General features: G+C 38.8%; 1 protein-coding gene and 1 long non-coding RNA gene across 2 annotated transcripts in view; one reads left to right on the top strand and one right to left on the bottom strand.

Annotated features, from left to right (window-relative positions):
* LOC128317090 (uncharacterized) overlaps window positions 1–2,147 on the top strand; it is a 3,386-nt gene extending 1,239 nt beyond the window's left edge. The window contains exons 2-3 of the long non-coding RNA XR_008300577.1: window positions 1,471–1,605; window positions 1,747–2,147. This is a non-coding gene — a long non-coding RNA (uncharacterized LOC128317090). The remainder of the gene's footprint in view (window positions 1–1,470; window positions 1,606–1,746) is intronic.
* Window positions 3–18,520, bottom strand: smarcd1 (SWI/SNF related, matrix associated, actin dependent regulator of chromatin, subfamily d, member 1). Its single transcript, XM_026932749.3, has 13 exons — window positions 18,264–18,520; window positions 13,954–14,138; window positions 13,807–13,849; window positions 13,206–13,328; window positions 11,693–11,815; window positions 10,435–10,551; window positions 10,250–10,351; window positions 9,406–9,567; window positions 8,113–8,210; window positions 7,886–8,021; window positions 3,477–3,599; window positions 2,338–2,439; window positions 3–1,814 (listed from the first exon to the last, which is right to left on the bottom strand). The coding sequence occupies exons 1-13, from the start codon at window positions 18,459–18,461 to the stop codon at window positions 1,761–1,763; spliced, it is 1,566 nt and encodes a 521-aa protein (XP_026788550.1). The 5' UTR covers window positions 18,462–18,520; the 3' UTR covers window positions 3–1,760.

Raw genomic sequence — 18,520 nt, 5'->3', positions numbered from 1 at the left:
CATTAATATAAGTTCATCTTTATTATAAGGCTGACACATTCAAACAAGTTTGGTCCAAAAAAAAGGGAAAAAAAAAATGACATTTTCTGTAATGAAGAAATGAAGTGATGCACACAAGGTTAAATATTGAGAGTCTGAAAATCTTAAGCACAAGTCCATTTCTTCAACTTTCAGAAAATTTGGCAACTCTTAACTCAAGCCCGCTACAATCATGGCTCTTAGTGTGTCCTTCATGAAAGTGGGAGTGTACGGAACTGAAGTACTCATGTATGGCCAGTGAAATGGTAAGAACATCTTAAAGATGTTTACGGTGGAGAAAATACCTGAGCATGGACAGTCATATCGATTTTAAAGTCAGTCAACTAGTTCTAAGCATCTGCTCATCATTTTGTAGCTTTGTAGAGCCGAGGTACTACACTACTTCTGTAATATGAATCTAAACCTAACTAATATTCATATAGTCCATATTATGATAAAAATATCAAAAGACAAATATCTACCATTTGCAGGAAAACAAAAAACAAACAAAAAAAAACCTAAAAGTGGCCCCATAATACATCATCGAGTTATCCTTTACATCAACCACCTTTTGGAATCCACTACAATCTATGCTGCACCCGTTTATGAAAGGAATTTTTCTTTTTATATATAATGAAATCAACTCGATATGAGTAATGGAGTATTGTCAGTCAGGAGAGGTTTAAATCTCTCACAATGGAGGCTAATTGTTGAACTCGTAACAAAGCGCGGAAATCACAAAGCCAAGCTTTTTAAACCTCATGTACGGTACAGTCATGAGAAACCGAGAATGATCAACCAGTTTGTGGGCCACTGAGCTGTTTAGCACTTTAAAAGACACTGCCATAACATATAGTCATTGTCAAAGGTGGCGATACAACAATTCAAACAATACTGAACAATTCTGTCCAATTACTGAGCTAGTTAAACAGATAACATGGAAAAAAAAAAAAAAACAAACAAAAAAAAATATATATGGTTGAACAGCCAAGACATGCTTTGTGTCTGAAAATTGCTATTTTTTAATTTTTTTTTTTGCACTGGAGGAACAAGGCTAAAGTAATAGAGATCTCTTTAAAAATCTTTTGCCAAATATCTACCTCAAACAGCATCCAGTTCTTCAGTTATCTTGCCAGTGCAGTTTAGGACGCTGTATTAAGAACTGTAGCTGAACGCTGTAAGGTCATGGGGCAGCCATCTTGGTGCACTGTGGCATCATTGCACATTAGAGACTTATACTAGTGACTTAAATTTGTATTGCGCGTTATGAAAAGTATCACTGTCTTATCCATGTCCAGCAATCAAGGCCTTGAGTCTCCTTCGGGTCCTAAACACGCTCGGGGATTAAGAGTTTTACATGCATCGTATCAGAGTAACTAAATACCAGTGAAGCTTATTTACCTCTATTAGTAGCCTATAAAGAATTTGGCTGAAAGATTTTTCATATCGCAGCCACTGCAGTAACAACATTGGAGTCTAGATGGAACAAGTTAAAAAGGCAGAAGCATCTATTTTCCCCCTGGACAACAAGAGGACACAGAACAGAGAAGGAGACGAGACATTTTGGCTTTCAGGGAACCAAAGCAGGTGAGATCTTTCTGGTTTAGGAGGGGTAACAACCGACTGTTGTCTCCTACCCGCCACAGCAGGAATGTGGTTAAATAAACTGTAGTTTAGTGTCATTGACAAGGAACCAAAGACAGCAAACAGCCTCTTCTCTTCCCTTAGGTGTCCGTTCCTGCTTATGTGTTCCTGATGCCCAGCGCTTGCTCCAGCTCCTGTCTCCTCTGCTGGACCTGGAATGAATAAAACACATCAGTTATTTCAGGGGAAAACACAAATAAAGCCTATGTATGTAAACCTAAAACCTAGTTAAGTCTTCAAAGTGAAGCCTGAGGAGACTTTTTTCATAACTGCACTCTGATAAGCTATTCAGGTTCGAGCCCTATTTGGATGGTATTAGCAGTCCATGAAGAGGTGGAATAATGAGATCTGTTACAGGTACTACCAATTGATTTTATTTTCCTTGTTATTTTCCTTCTTTCACCTTGAGAAAATTCACACACTGTTGACTTGACTGACTCAAGGCCAGGCTAAAATGTAGTCCTGCCTGAATAAACACTACTTATACAGAAAGATGCTGCCTCTTGGACTGGAAAATTGTAATTCTGACCACTGACTGTTGTACTCAGTCACACAGCACTTGCACCCAGAGAACTGAGAGTGGGCTGTTCCATAATTTATTTATTTATTTTTTTAGAAGACTGTAGTATACAACTAGAAATTTAGGCATCTAGAGCCAGGCAAACAAAGTCTCACCTTGGAATAGAAGTAGCGACATACAGCCTCTTGAGCCCACGGCTGGAAATAGAACTCGGCTCTTCTCTCTTCTTCAGGGTTTCCTACCACATCGGTCATGGTCTACATGAGACAGGAAGATCATGAGAAGTCCAGTTAGTGATTAGTTTAATTTCCAGTTTGAGCAGGGAGATGCCCACCTACAGAGTTTCTCATCACGGCCTATATTCTCTCACAATAACAAAGCTCAATCTACGATCAAACAACAAGACCTAAATCCTTCCAATGGAGCTGCAATCTCTTAAAATTTGTGATTGATTACAGTGGCACTGGAGGTGGGAACTTGCAGCCAACATTAACTCCACAGATCATTTCAGAGTAGCCAAAGACTTCCTGACATTAAACCTTTTGACAGCACAAACACAAACGCCAATACAGAGTTGCTGCAAGATCGAACTTGACCATTTCCTGGAAAATTCAGGTACTCAAGGTGCCTAAAATACCCAACATGGATGATTGTACACTGCAACCCTTGGGTTCACTTGTGGTTCCCTCGGTTCCCACTCTGTTCTTTCTACAGCTATCTTGCTCTTGGTTCATTTAAGTTTCCATCAGTTGGTCAAAAACAACAGTGTTTAAAAGCACTGTGCTTGGACTGGACTCACCCTCACTTTCTGATTTGGCTTTAATTAAAAAAAAAAAAAAAAAAAAAAAAAAAGAATGGTTTAAAAAAGTGCTTATTACAAAATTGTTAACAAACTGGGTGAACTAAGCTGTTACACACTTCCAGCTTTTTTTTTTTTTTTTTTTTTTTACATTTGCGCTTTTGTAAACATTCACAACTCTTGAAGAGGAGTCACTCTCACGCATTCCCCCTTCTTAATGTCATTATTATTCCAGTCAGCCAGGAACTGGCCCCCCACCAAGAAACATCCGAGCAGCCCAAACAGACTGAGGTACAGATAGAGGCCTGGGGTGAAGGTTAAACACTCCATCACCAATCTTACTGAATGAGGGAAGTACTGAAATCTTCGATTCAAACACAGCAAGAGTGCAAGGTTTATAACTGGAGATTGAACTTCAGATATACTTGCAGGATATTACTCTGTCAAAACAAAAACAACATAAAGCTTTGTGGCTGATTTTAAAGTGTATTGTACCTTGAGGTCCCTGCACTGGGACTGTAGCCAGTCGTTGATGAAGCCCTGAGGATCACGGGCAAAGCTCAGCATGAACTCCCTCTGAGTCTTCAGCTGATTGATGGTCTCAATGGTCTCGTGAATCTAAAGGTGATGCCAACAAAGATGCAAAGGCTCAAAAGTCAAACTCTCAATGTGTGTTAAAAAAATAAAAAATAATTGAAGGGTAAATTAGGGGTAATAAAAGAAAACGAATGAGATAACTGCAAGCCAACTAGTGACAAAACTAGGTCAAAGGGAACAAAAGAACACGATGGAAAAAAAAATTAACTCAAAGTAGACAAAGTAAAAATGTAAATACACCATTAGTATAAATACTGAGTCTTCCATTTTACGCAAGAGAACCAAGCCATAAAGGGTAGTCATAACAAAACAGTATAGAACAATCAGAGTGAACGTTTGCCATTAACGCACAAGTGCAAAGTTCATCCTTACAGAGCATCTCCAGTTCAGTTGTTTAAGTGTACAAGTTGCAAAATGCAAATGAACTGAGCAGGGTCATTAGGGCATGGCTGTGACACAAGTCTTCAAACTTTAGATCAATCATTACCAAGCCCCAAATTCAGGACTGAAAATGAAAAGGAAGAATTCCACTCCAAGACCATTACCACTTAGTAGGCAATCCCACCCACTGTGATTTTCAGACTTCCCTGGAACTCTGGATGTTCACGAGCACTGTCCAAAAAACGTCTACCTAACCTTCTGAAACGAACACGGAGCATCACTCATTTGAAGTGACCATAAAAATAGAATGTGTGTTTAAGATTAAAATGTACTGTATCTCAGCATTTTCCTACACAAGCTTTTTTTAAGGGGGAAAAAGGCCCATTGTGTGAAACCATACGCAAACAAAGAGTGTGTGGAAGCTGTGCTGCCGGAAGATGCACAACACTTTGAAATCTTACCAAAAGGAACAGGGTGTGCAGCAAAACAATGCTGTAAAGCTTCCGTACTTAAAAAAAAATATATATTCTGGATTGTTCCGGGGGGGTTCAAGAATAAAGAACAAAAATAGACTGCACTGAACTACAGAGTGTTTACCTTGACTTTACAGCTGTAGTGATTAGACTTACATCCAGCTTGTGTTGTGGTTACAGTAACTGAGGGCTTACAGTCTGTGATAATTGGCCAGCATGAATAAACCACGGAGACCATAGAGTACAGACCTTAGTCTGAAAGACGTGGTTACTTGTTTGTTTGTTTGTGGGGGGATTGGCCTGAACTGTGCACTTGGCAAAAAGAGTATTCCAGTGATCAATTTTGCAATATACTGCAAATAATGCAGGTATTTGTCGAAAATATCAGTAGATGTGATGGGACTCGACATTACCAATACCACTTTGCAGGGTAACAAATAGTTAATCATTTGTGAGCCTCCCTCTACCCCATCAATCACCGGTATGTTTTTACACTACACATAATTAAACAAACCAAAATGCAACAAAAAATGTTGACTAAGTGGCATGCACATTTGAAAATGTACTTATAAAACTCTTTCATTGGTCAGAAATACAGCGATGGAAAAAGGCACCTTTACCAAGTGTGTGTACAAATCAAAAATCAACTCAAGCACAAAGAAAACAGCGATGGTGCTCAATAAATTAATACATAATTCTATAAATAACTAGGTTAAAACATTTTGAGCATAAGCATACACAGCTTATTTTCTGTTTTTGTTCATTAGTCCAAATACCCAGAAGACACTGCATTCCTGCAGTGCTCCAGCTCTGGTCCTGTGGCTCAGTTTAACAACTTGCATCTACAACCCAAAGTACCCAGCGCGTGTGGTTCATTTCCTGCAGCTGGGTCGATTTAGGATCGAACCGCTTTTTCACTGCTATCAAACTGTGCGAGTGTTGACTTGGAACAGAACTTTACTTAGACTACTTACTTGGTTTGGTCCAAGATTGAATTCAACTAGACTAAATGCTGCATAAGTGAAACTACCCCTTATTCTCAGTCTCGGTTGCTCTGCCCTTTGGCTCATGGAGTGTTTGTTCTTTTGTACACTTTTCTGGCTGCAAGCTTCAGATTCTTTCATTCTGTAATGTGATTGCAATCCGATATGATATGTTTTCAGTGAAATACGATTACACAAAATGAAATTACACAAAAAACAGAAACTGATGTCAATCTTAACAATAAGGCTTATTGTAATAGGCTTGTATTTTAAATACAATGCTGATGTAATAAACTGCTAAGAAATTAAGGCAATATAAACATTTAATATCAGCACATGCCTTCTGACATGCCTACATGCAAACTGATAATGGTGAAAGACTAAGACAGAATGGTGATAGCAGTGAGATCGCTGCAAGCTGACTGATTAGTGATGAAACCAGGTCAAAGGGAAGATCTGGGAACAAAACTGCAAAACAGTGGGCCCAAAGGTTGCAATGTGAAAAGACAAAAATAACAACTGTGGAACGGTGTTCCAAATAGAAAATAAACCAAACCTGGATTCTCCAGTGAACAATCAACAAGCCCATGCACAATTCAGTGCCAGACTAGGCTTAATCTGTCCATTGTCCATGTCTGGTCAATGAATGTTTGTTTTCATCGTGAATACACAACAGGGAGAAACCTGCATGAGACTAGCTAATAATTTACTTAGTAACTCCAGAGACCCTTTATGATCACTACAGCTGCTTATGTGTTGAAACATGGTGTCATTTTATCATTTAATAACTCCAGGAGCAGAAGAGACGCCGGGTCGTTGTCTACAAATTAATATAATGCTGATTAGAAGATGAACAACTCATCTGTTGAGATCTAACTCCAGCTGCATACAACTATCTCTCAGCCCTATAAACAAAGGTCCTTATGCAAGCAAAGCATTTCACAATAGTACCTGTTTTCTCGAGTACACTTCTTCACTGCATGCGCTCAAACAGCAACATGACCATTTAATGTGTTTATTAGTTTGAGGTGATAGCAAACCACTAACTATGACCTATAAGGTGATTACATGACCAATAATAACTGGTAAGGTGACTCACAGTCCATGGGCCATGTGGACAAGCAACACGGCAGGGAAATACAAACATGGCGCTAAGTAATTCAAAGGACCAGTGATACCAAACTGTAAATTATGTATTATATAGAAAACATATATCAGATGTTTTTTCCCCTCTTACTCATGGAGTCACTACATATGTTTGCATACCCCATGGGTTCTTGGGGATATAAATAAGAATTTTAGTGTATCTGCAAGAAGACACCACATCAAAAACTGAATATTAGTTAAGTTTAGTCAGAGTTTTGCATGACCCTCTTGGAATTTAAACCTGATTTACATAATGTATCTGGCATTAGACTTAAATAAAATAAAAATGACACTTCAATGCATCTGTTGAGTAAGAAAGACACAGTGTACATGAGATTTCATACCGACAGACTCCCTCTGCCAGTGATTGGTCCACATATAACATGATCACGTTCGTTATGGCATGGATCGGCAATTTCATTCAAATATTCAAAAGACGGCCATTTCAGTTCCAAACCATAGATACAATGATTTCAATGTCAAGAGCTTTGCTACGATTGGAAAATGCCCTAAATTAGCTCAGATTTTTAAAGATATTGTAATAAATAAAGAATAGGTATGGGAATGAATCTACGTGTACTGACGACGAGTGCTTTGATAAAACTTTGATAAAAAAAAAAAAAAGGAACATTTTTGTCCTCATTGTGTCCTAAGGGTGTTCAAACATTTGAAATCTTGGATCACTTTTTATGCTGCTTTATTTAATGCCTGCCTACATACATGTCAAGTCCCTGTGGTAAAAAGACCTTAAATCACAAGTGCACTAGTTAATTAAAAGCCAAGTCTGAAAGCAGAACACAGAAAAGAACCACAGAAGAATGTAAATAGAAAAAAAAAGAGGTTGTCCAACAATTTCATTTAAAACTAACATTTAACTTTTTTCTTGTCTACCTTCAGGTACTTATTGCGAATAAGTGTGAGAAAACACTATAGAAATAATTTTCCCCCCTGTATTAAGTGAACGATCATAATTAAAATTTTATTTATTGCTATTATTATTTTATCATGGAGGGTCTCGATGACACGCCCAACACTTAAAATAAACAAATGTCTTCTTTTTGAGGTTAGCCTACAAAAAGGCAAGTTAATCTTTTAGGTTTAGTGTTTGTTAATGTTTGTAATGAACAGCCCACTGTTTAACAGTGCGAGTTTCGCAAGCTATCTGGTGTGCTAGCATGACATTAAGAAACCAGCATTCTACATTCTTAGCCAGCTTTTATGTAAGTAAGCAGACTCACTCTTGTATACACAGTATCCATGAACCAATGTGAGCATTCATTCGCTCTTAATTAAAACTGAAAGGCACTAAAGGGTTTTTGCATACTTTGTTATCCAAGCCTGCAATCTCCTGCTGACTGGCAGTGGACAGCAGAAAAGAGTTCATCTGGGTCTTAAGTGTATCATCCACTTCAACGTCAATATCATAGCAGGCCGTCTTCTTCTGGTCATTCGGGTCCACACTGGTGAAGGGTTGAACAGGAGAACATAAAGAATGAGTGGATCTCTTAAAGCTACAGCATGCAAAATGGTTTCATAATGTTAGAGTTCTACCTTATGACATGGTTAATGATGATCGGTTCGGGAGGCATCAGCAGAGCATGCAGCCGCTGAGGAATCTCAGAAAACTTCATCCTCTGAGTCTCAAAGATCTGCAGAGAACAACCAGAGGGCTTAAAAAAAAAAATCTTTATGTTCATATGAAGTTCAGTATTCTTAAAGCTTAGTCTTTAGTATTGTTTTATTTGTTAACGGGGGGCCAAGCACCAAATGTCACCTACAGTATTTTCTTTGTGTGTCTCAAACAGCTCCCTAGCTCCCTAGGTCATGAATCAGTATATTGTGTACACATTGGGACACTGATGACTGAACTTCTGGTAATATGACTACGTACTCATGCTGTAAAACATCACCACTGGCATTTATCAACAACAGGCAGGACCAATATCTTTCTGACATATAATATTTAACACGTTTCCGTCATGGTACTACAAACAGGATCGTAAGCTAGCTAGTGGATTTTTTAAAAATTATTAAACACTTAAAAGTTGTTAGACTCAAAAAAACCATGTATAGAACATCACAAAGTTAAAAATCACTAACGCAAGTAACGAAAGTTCCAGTGCACTGGAAGGACTTTGTTTTCCAGTTCAGGGAAGATCCACACGTAGGTGTGATGGTCTGGTGTCCACAAACTTTTGGCCATATAGCGCAATTTAATTTTAACTATCAACTGACTTTGCTTCAGTCAGGATGACTCAACCAACTTGTTTTGCAGATATTCCACCACACTAAATGGATTTATACACTAAATGTACAACGGTCACTTCTAAATATTAACATAAAATCGAAAATGTTGGCAAATTGCTGTGTAACATATTTATGGGGTTGTAACAGCATCACACCACTTCATTCATATTTTATCTGTACTTGAGACATCGTAAATGTTCTCCTCCAAATAAAGTGTCCATAAAACAGGTTGAAGAACTGGAGCAGATTCCATAAATTAATGCATATTTTGAAATATCATGTTAAGGTAGGACATGTCAAGTGGCTTCAATTTCCACAACAGCAAGTAGTGTTGAGGATGCACCAAATGTAAAGCAGCTTAACCAGCTAGCTAATTAAACAAGAAGACGACCTATAAGAAGTTGTAGACCGAGGAGCTTAATAATGTATTAATTGTAATAAGCAATCCTAAGTGCAAGATTAAAAAAAAGAAATTGTAAGCAATTTTCTGCAACTGACAAACAGTAAAATTATCCACAAAATAAAATTTGTACTATATATTGATACGTATACAGGTGACATAACACCAAGACGCATGTCTGTCTTTCTCATTCTTACCTGCTGGAGGTATTTGTCACAGTTGATGAACTCGCGCTCATGTGGGTCCTGCAGTTTGTGTGTCTTCACGTACTGCCACAGAGCCTGGATGATGACGGGTCTGGTCTGGGTATGGATGCCCAGCAGGCGAGCCAGTCTGGGGTCCAGCTTAAACTGAGGAGGCTACAGAGGGCACAGGAATAATAATCGCTTTAAACAGAACACACTACATCTCTACACTACAACATTCTCCTCATACTACTGGTTGCTGACTTAAGATGAAAATGATAAAGTACATAAAGACTGTTAATATTGTGCCTTCCCCTCTGTTAAGTTCATTTACAATTGCTTTACTTGATGATAGAGACACCTAGTGGTTCCTAGAGATTTGAGCAGGTTTTGAAAAGAAAATCTTAGTGTGCTGTAGGAAGGTAGCGCTCTGCAATCACCCTGCTCCAGTTTTTAAGAAAAGAACATTTTCCAAATAAACTGATTTCTGATAAACTGAATTCAGATAAACAGAAAGAATTATAAAAAGAGCTCAGAAAAACTGAGGGAAGATGAGCAGTGCAGTAGAACAAATCCTTTAATCAGCATTTCTAATTCTCAGTACAACTGAAATACATTGTTATACACCTCATTATTTTGATTTGTTGTTTTAAAAAAAAAAAAAAAAAAAAAAGGATAACCTTTCCAGACAATGTTTCAGTGCATCCCTAATAATTACACTGCTGCATTTATTATACACACACAAGCCATTGTTTTTGATGCATCACTGTATTAGCAGATTTTTCAGCACTAAGGAAATCTGAAATGCTTATCTAACGTTAATACATCTGCAGCCTGTCCATAGCGGCTGGTTTACCTGGTAGTCGAGCATGAGAAGGACAGTACAGCGCACTCCCACGTCTCCAGGCCTTTTCACCTGAAAGCCGTCAGTCTCCTGAGTAGTGGGTGTTCTGTGCCACTGCGCAAACAAATCAACAGCTATTACACACAAACACAGCCTCTGTTAAACCGCTGATGGCAATCAAAGGCAAAGCGTCTTACCTCTACCAAATGATTGTCAGGCCCATACAAGTCTTTGTCCAATTCAATCACTAAAGACTTGAAGAAAGAGGAAAATTTCCTCTTCTGCTTGGTGGCCTCGTATTTAGATACAGCAGTCTGAAAGAAATTAATTGGACAGATAAGGAAAGATAATCTTAACAAGTTAGCCTTAGATACTTATTGTTATTCTTTTAGAGCAAAACATGGGATTTGCTGGGAATTTAACTCTTGTCTACAAAGAGAGACTTCTACAGAGAAGGATTTCCTAAACTAAAAACAGTTTCAGGACCTAAGTTTCAGGATCTAATGGCAAAAACATGACAACCAAGTGCCAGTGATGACTAAGATGCTATGCTTTAAATCTGAGAATAAATTCTTACCAAGTAACATGGTAAGGCAACAGGTACATTAAGATATTTTGTAAAATTTTCTATAAAAATTTGGTATGGAGAAGTATATACAAAGAAACGTGATTTAAAAATAACCAAAGAAATTTTGGTCGGAAAAATCCAAGTTGCTGGGGTCCAAACAATCCTAATGTATCTCAAAGGATTTTTTTTTTAAATAATTTGAAAATCATAAGGCAGCACAATGCTTAAAATCATGCAGATACACATCAGGAGCTTCAGTTAATAGGGTGAAAGTGTGATCTCAGTGACTTCGACCAAGACCTGGTTGAGTATGGGTTGTGTATGTCAGAAACTGCTGATGTCTTGGGATTTTAATGCACAACAAACTCTAGAATTTACAGAGAAGGTTGCGGAAAAACATTCAGTGAGCTGCAGTTCTGCTTGCAGAAACACCTTGTTGACTGGTTCAAGACTGGTTCAAGCTGACAGGAAGGCTGGAGTAGCTCAATCACTCGTCACAACCGTGGTGAGCAGTGAGGCAGATGGGCTACAACAGCAAAAGACCACATCGGGTTCTACTCCTGTCAGCCAAGAACAGGAATTTTAAGCTACAGTGGGTAAAGGCTCACCAATACTGGACAGCTGAAGATTGGAAAAACATTGCCTGGTCTTTTTCCATTAGCTACTTTTGCATTTAGCTACTGTGGTTTAATACATGTGTGGTTTCCAAGATGCACCAATTCTCTGGCAAAGCTGATGTCCTACTGTGTATCTGTTAGACTTCAGCCCCACACTATTCCACTATGAACAGTCTTCAGAACTAAAATAACCAAAAAGCAATATCCCTACACCAAGGCGCTCATTATAATCCCAGGACGTCTACAATTCTTAGGCACGTCGATACTTACGTCCTCGAGCAGCCGGCCTTCCACTCGCAGCTCCCATGATGCTACAGTTCCCTCGCCATCCTCAGCGTCAGGCTTGGCAGGGTTGAAAGTGTTGGAGATAAAAATTCGCAGCTTTCGTTTTTGCTGGGTAAAGAACACAATTCAACCATTTTAATGACCAAATGATTTCATTTATCCATCAGCTGATCTTATTCTCAGTCAGAGATGGCGTATATACCGTAAACACCAACATTTATTGCAAACCTGGACTTTTCCCCAGCAGTTTAGGAAATCGTTTCCAATTTTATATCTTACTAAACAGGTGTGCTATAATCCTGTTATGGCCTCCAGGTTACTGTTTCAAAATTACATAAAGCACTGGATGATATCTGTTTATTTATTTACATACTTATTAATCCTAATGGCTGAATTACACCACTTTGTTACTGTATTTTACTTCATTTACTGCACTGTATATAGTTCTCTTGAGAACAAAATCCCATTTCAGAGTGTCGACATTAAATATAGAGTAATCGATTACTAAATACTCAACCACAAAATTACTCATTATATCTAACAATAAATACTTAAACTAGGCAGTTGTCAATCATTTATACGCAATACACCATAATATTTAACACTCACAATACTGTTTTTATGAACACTAGAAATGAATCACTAGCCCTGAGCTCCAATTAGAACGAGGTCACTTAGGTATCTGAAAGCAGCACAGAAGGCAGATCTGTAATTCTCTTTACTACACAAAAGCTTGGGAAAGATTGAATGTCTATTGCTCTAGCCCAGCAGTTCCCAAACTTTTTGTCAGCTTGACCACTTCAGCCTGAAAAGCAGGTTAACGTTAAGTGAGTTATTTTACTCATATACCAGCTTTTCTTGCTTTTTTAATCTATGCAACCTTTTCTTGTTTGATTTTATGGCCAGGATTTCATATTTTGTCATTTTAAGAAAGCTGGCTTCATATGTTCAATAGAAAGCTGCTTCAAGCATATCACACACTTGGCAAAGGGTTTGGCATTGTCACTGTCCATGCACGCAAGATCAAATATTAAATAAATAGCTAACTAACGCAGTATTTTATGGTTAACTCTCACATGGTAAGAATGAACCATGAGTAATTCAATCAACTTCTATCACTTTTCACTAGAGGTTACAATAAAATGCTACAGTATTAATGGTTTTAATGAACTCAGTTTTTTTTTTACTTATATTGCTAAAATTTAACTCAGTGTGTCATTGACATTTCCATCGAAGCCTCATGAACCTCCTGCAAAGCCACCATGGTTGGGGAATCCTGCTCTAGCCAATCAAACCCAATGCCAATACTGATAAACATGTAGAAATGTTTTTTTTTTCTTTCTTTCTTTTTTTTTTTTTTTTTTTTAAATATTAGCAGGTTAGTATCATAAGCCGTGATAAAAATTTTGGTGATTATTGCGATAGTGTAATATTCTTCTCCTGCATTTCTACTTCACACTATTAAAGTTTTTACTGAATGTAAGTGAAGATGTTTAACCTTGATGGGTCTCTTCAGTGCCTCCTGGATATCGAGTCTCTTGCGCATGATGGTTTGATCCAGCTTCCTCTCAAAAGCCAGCAGATCCATGTACGCCTGAGACTCTGGGACTAGCTCTCTGATCTGCAGGGACAGGAAGAAGGAAGAAACATGAAAATCTGACTGACTGATGTTACAGGATCGTGTTGCATTATATTTGGCTTGATAGAAATTTTTTTAAATATGATGTTGTACAAAATCAGGAGGCAATAGTGATTGAATAAAAATCTCTTTATAGATTTGGATATCACATGCACGTGTCTCTTTAGTTTGCTATTATTTAGAACCTCAGAATGAGCCAATCACGTGCGAGGTGTTGATGCACCTTCTCTCAGGCCCATCAAAAGGAGGCGTGGTCTACGTGACTATTATTCCCAGTGAAAGAGGTGTGGCCTCCCACTTGTCAAAGCTAACAAGTCTTTCTGATAGAAATGCAACCATGTGCAAACTACTGGATCACATCATGTTAATGTTTTAATATATCTCAAAACAATAGCAGCTTTAAGCGAGTTTGTTAAGAAGCAATACACCTCTAATTAATTTGGGGAAAAAGGCCACTTACTCTCTGAGGTAGAATTTTATCAGCCATCTTCTTCTTCTTGGCACTAAAAGAGAAAAAAAAAACCCACAATTTAGATCTGAACAGACTACAAAAGAACTAAGTAGATATACAGATACACATACACATTTTTGATTTTCTAACACTTACTGTTGGTTGCGGTTCTGTTGTTGCTGTTGTTGGACCTGCTGTGGGATCTGAGGTGGTGCAGGCCTCTTGCGAGACGGGTCCATGACTGGCATTCCAGGGCGAGGTACTGGACTGGCGCCGTAGCCTGGAGGACCCATGGGTGGGCCTTGAGGAGTCATCCGGTTTGCTGGGGGCATCCCGGGTCTCTGCATATACACAAAGGTAGGGTCTGTTAGCTAATTCAACAGCAGACAATTCTTCTGGCCTTCGAGACACACATCAAGTCAAGAAACAATCTGACCCTTGTTGTACACACTGCTACAGGAGAGTTAAGCTCAGATTCCCTTTAATTTCCCGAAGCCATTCTGAGCTGTACAGTACTGTGGTCACACGATGTTAGTTAGACTCTAGACGCTGGAACGGTGTTCTCTGATCTCTGGATGTGAAGCTTGCAATAGCATTTTTCCACCAAAGTGTGTGTATGTATATATATATAAGTATATAAAGGCATCCCTACCATACACACTAAAGCCTAGACATGCTTGCTATCATACCACTAGGGCTGGGCAATATGACGATGTGTCAATATCTCAGTTTTCGTGCTTTGAAGCTTTAAAGATTTAGATAAAAAACAGATTTATTTGTCTTCCCTCCTTTGCAGTGTTAATTTCTGTAGATATTAAAAGCACCAAACACAATTCAACACTATTTTGCTTGGCAGTTTGTTAGCAAGCCTGCATATTATGATACATATTGTCTATCACACAAACAGCTTTCAAATATAGCACTGTGCGAAACAAGCAATTTGCATTATGTAGCTCTAACCTTGCACGGGTGTAGCCTATTATTTTGTAGTACAGACTGTTGGATTCCGCGTCACGCGAATAAAATGATTTGCCAGGTGAAATGAAAATGCAATATTACTGACATATTAACCACAACATGTACAGGTGATAATGAAATGTTGTCCAAATCACTGCCACCAATTTCTCCAAAGTGACACAAAGAATAAATTTCCTCCAATACTCACCAAGCCATGAGCCAGGAACTCAAACAAACGGCTTCGCGTTTCAGACCACATGTGCAACACGGGTTTAAGAAAACCGCCGAAAGGTCTGTGTACGCAAACGGTAAAACACCTGCCTCCTGTCTCTCTTTCACTAACTAAGAAACCACCAACTATCCAGCTGCTGATCCTTTAACGACACACACTTCATTCCACCTGGTGTGCGTGTAGGCTAAGTACTCCTTCATAGGTCTTCATCACATTTTACCCAACCTGAGCATGCGTCTATCCGAATACTGCTGCACAAAATAACAGCAGAGCATTGACTCGAACATGTTTTTCACTGCAGTTACAAAACATGCTGTTTGATAAGCTGTACATTTTGTACGTGATAAAAGTCTTTCAGCACAGAGTACTCGTCTGACCTTGAAGCTCAATGAGAGCATGGAGACTGCGGACATGCTGAACACACTGGCGCGTGAGCACACAAGCATTCTGTGGAAGTTGTCAAGGCCACAGAGAGAAAAGACCAGAACATGGCTTTAGAGAAAAATGTCCCTGAGTGACGAAGATGAATTCAGTAGTGACTAATATCCTTTCATACGGTCCTCCTCTAATTAAACTGTTCATGGAATCGCTCTACTCTATCCACGTCTGTTTTGCAAACTGACAGCCTGCTACTCACTAGTCAGGACTGCAGGAGCACAAAATTATAGTTAGTGTGTACATGACAACTGAGGTACTCGTTTTAGCAGTGCTAACTAAAGATGACGGTATTAAAGTTTTAAAAACTAATATTAATAATAAAACAGAAGTTACCACAAAAACCTACGCTGCAGCTCCCAAGTTGCGCACCAAAAAAGCATTCATTCACTCGATCACTGAAAGATTACAAGTTCGAACCACGAGAATCCGTAACCGGGAGCAAAACTGAGCGTGCTCTCTGGTTGGGAGAGATGGTACACTCTCTTTCTTGTCAATCACAGTGACACTAGTCAATCATGAGCATCTCTGAGCACATGTATGTGAAAGAGGGTAAATAGCTCTTTCCCTGGTTTGTGTTCCGCTGCCCTGTGATGCAGCACGAGCAGCAGTTCACAAAGATGCATTTGGCTGGCTTTACATGTCTCAGAAGGAAGCATGTGATAGCCTTCATCTCCCTGATTGGTAGCTGTTGTAGGATGAGACCAAATTGGAGAAAAAAAAAAGGAGATAATTATTTAGCCTTTACATTAACAAGCTAAAACAAATACAGCCCAAAAGCCTGTAAAATGAGCACTTTTGCCTTTAATTAAACAGAAAAAATAGCAAGTTACATGCTCAGAAGTTAAAACAGTACAGCTCTGAAAGTCACTACACAGCTTAAAATGAGGTGGAAAAATGAGTTTTTTTTTTTTTATACTTTTGCTTACAATTAAACAGGGAGAAATACAGCTAGTTCAGAAGTTCAATAGCAGATGAGCTAAAGAAAGACAGTGCTGAAGTTAGCTCTGCTAAAAACAAGGAGCTAAAATGAGTATTACATTTATCACATACTTTTATTACAATTTGGCTTTTTATAAATAAACATTAAAAAAAACTAGCTAGCTTGCGTGGGAGCTAGGGCTGTGCCATATCGTATCATCTGTGATATACCGGTACAATTCCTCGCCATGATAAGAATTTGTCATCCTGCGATATTGGCGCTATAGTTGATGACATGGTTACGCGCCACAACGTGGGCATCTCACATGTAGAACGAGAACAAGCATGGCGGAAGGTGGAGGTCCAGCCCTAGATGAGGAAGAAGATTTAATCCCCAAAAATGGAGCTTCCTCCATAATATGGAAGTGGTTCAGATACAGAACATCAGATGTGAATCAGATAGCTCTCAAGACTGTATGCTGAGTGACTTGTGGCCAAAAAGATAGTGTTGAATGGTAACATTTTCATATCGTCATTTATATCTTTACCATGAAATATCATGATATAGTTTTAAGTCTATATCGCCCATCCCTAGCAAAGCTGCTGTTAACACCATGAGGTTGATTATTTTTCTATAGCAGCCCTTTATGAAGTGTTGTGTTCCTCTCAGACTACAGCACTTTGCCAATGACTAGGCCTATATTTTTTTATCAGTTGAAGAACAACTCATCATACTTAGTACACAGTTACATTTAATGCTGTGGAACATACATGAAACAAGATAGTTCCTGTTAATCACTTGCACTAGAGCAGCTATAAACAAAATGTTCTTTCACCAGCCTGTCTTTTCTCTCTCTCTCTTGAATAAGAAGACTCTCCCTCAATGAGGTCAGAAGGAAAATTTAGAAAGATCGGTGTAAATCGTCATTATTTTGTTTAAAGATCTTATTTTTTCATTTAGTACTGCTCTTCAGAAGCTACATAAGATATTTGCATGTTTCTCAGAAGACAAAATAATAACAATTTACACCGATCATCTTGTTCAAAGGTTTACATATAAACAAAATGCAATTTCTTAAAATTAACATTTTGCAGTTATGTAAACCTATGACCCATCTTTTTCTACATAACACTCCTTTCCTTGCAAATTAGGGTGACATTTGGGATTTAGAATTTAGTTTCAGAAAACACACAGAGAGAGAGAGAGAGAGAGAGAGAGAGAGAGAGAGAGAGATGGTTTTGTATTTTCTATTCTCCCACAAGGGAAACTTGTTTATGTCTGACATAATGCTAGTGAATCAGTCCCAATGCTCATAACACATAAGCATCATTTATAAATGTCTTATTAAGGCACATTATAGGCTAACTTTTGTCATAAACCTACTAAAATCTTTCTAAAAGTAGTATACTGTATCTTAAGTATCTGAGACTCATTTGCATAGCATTAAAAAAATAATAACCACAAAGGGGTTTCATTTGTAATATGTTTACTTGTTCATTCTCTACAATGTAACTACAGCACTATGTAACGCTGCTTTAGCTAGCCCTGAATGTTTCTTTTCTTTTTTTCGAGGTCTAAATTTATATTATTATTATAATATTTTTGCAAATCACTAAGCAAATCTCAGCTGAAAAGCAATAAACCATTATCCGAAAATAATAATGATAATAATACTAATAATATAAAAATACCGCTAACTAGCTAACCAGTTAGCTCACTGGCTACAGAACTAACTGCCGCTTCGGCTGAATACCAAATGGCTCTCTGTCAAACTTATAGTCCACTACACAGGGCGCAGAATACCGTAATTTTATACGTCATGGATCAAATTTATATAGGTCGCATGTCGCCATTTGAGATTCAGCCGTGCAGCGCCTGGTGATGACCCGCCTGTCCAGCCCTCTTTGTTCTCGCTCTTACCGGGTATCCAGGCCCAGGCATCGGGGAACGGTACATTGGATTCTGCGGCCCCGCGGGTCCCATCCTTCCTGCAGGCGTTCCAGGAGCCATGCCCGGTCCTCCTCCACCCGGTACCGGAGGTCCTGGTCCCATCCCGGCGCCTCCGCCGCCTCCTCCGCCTCCAGATGCCGCTTGCTGAAAACCGCCACGCGCCGCCATCTTCTCTCCACAACGCCGAGACCAAACGATCCACCTATGGGGAGCCGAGGTGTGTCACG

The sequence above is a fragment of the Pangasianodon hypophthalmus genome, chromosome 20, assembly GCF_027358585.1.
Source record: "Pangasianodon hypophthalmus isolate fPanHyp1 chromosome 20, fPanHyp1.pri, whole genome shotgun sequence".
NCBI classification, from domain to species: domain Eukaryota; kingdom Metazoa; phylum Chordata; class Actinopteri; order Siluriformes; family Pangasiidae; genus Pangasianodon; species Pangasianodon hypophthalmus.
This window is presented reverse-complemented; position numbering and strand designations above follow the sequence as displayed.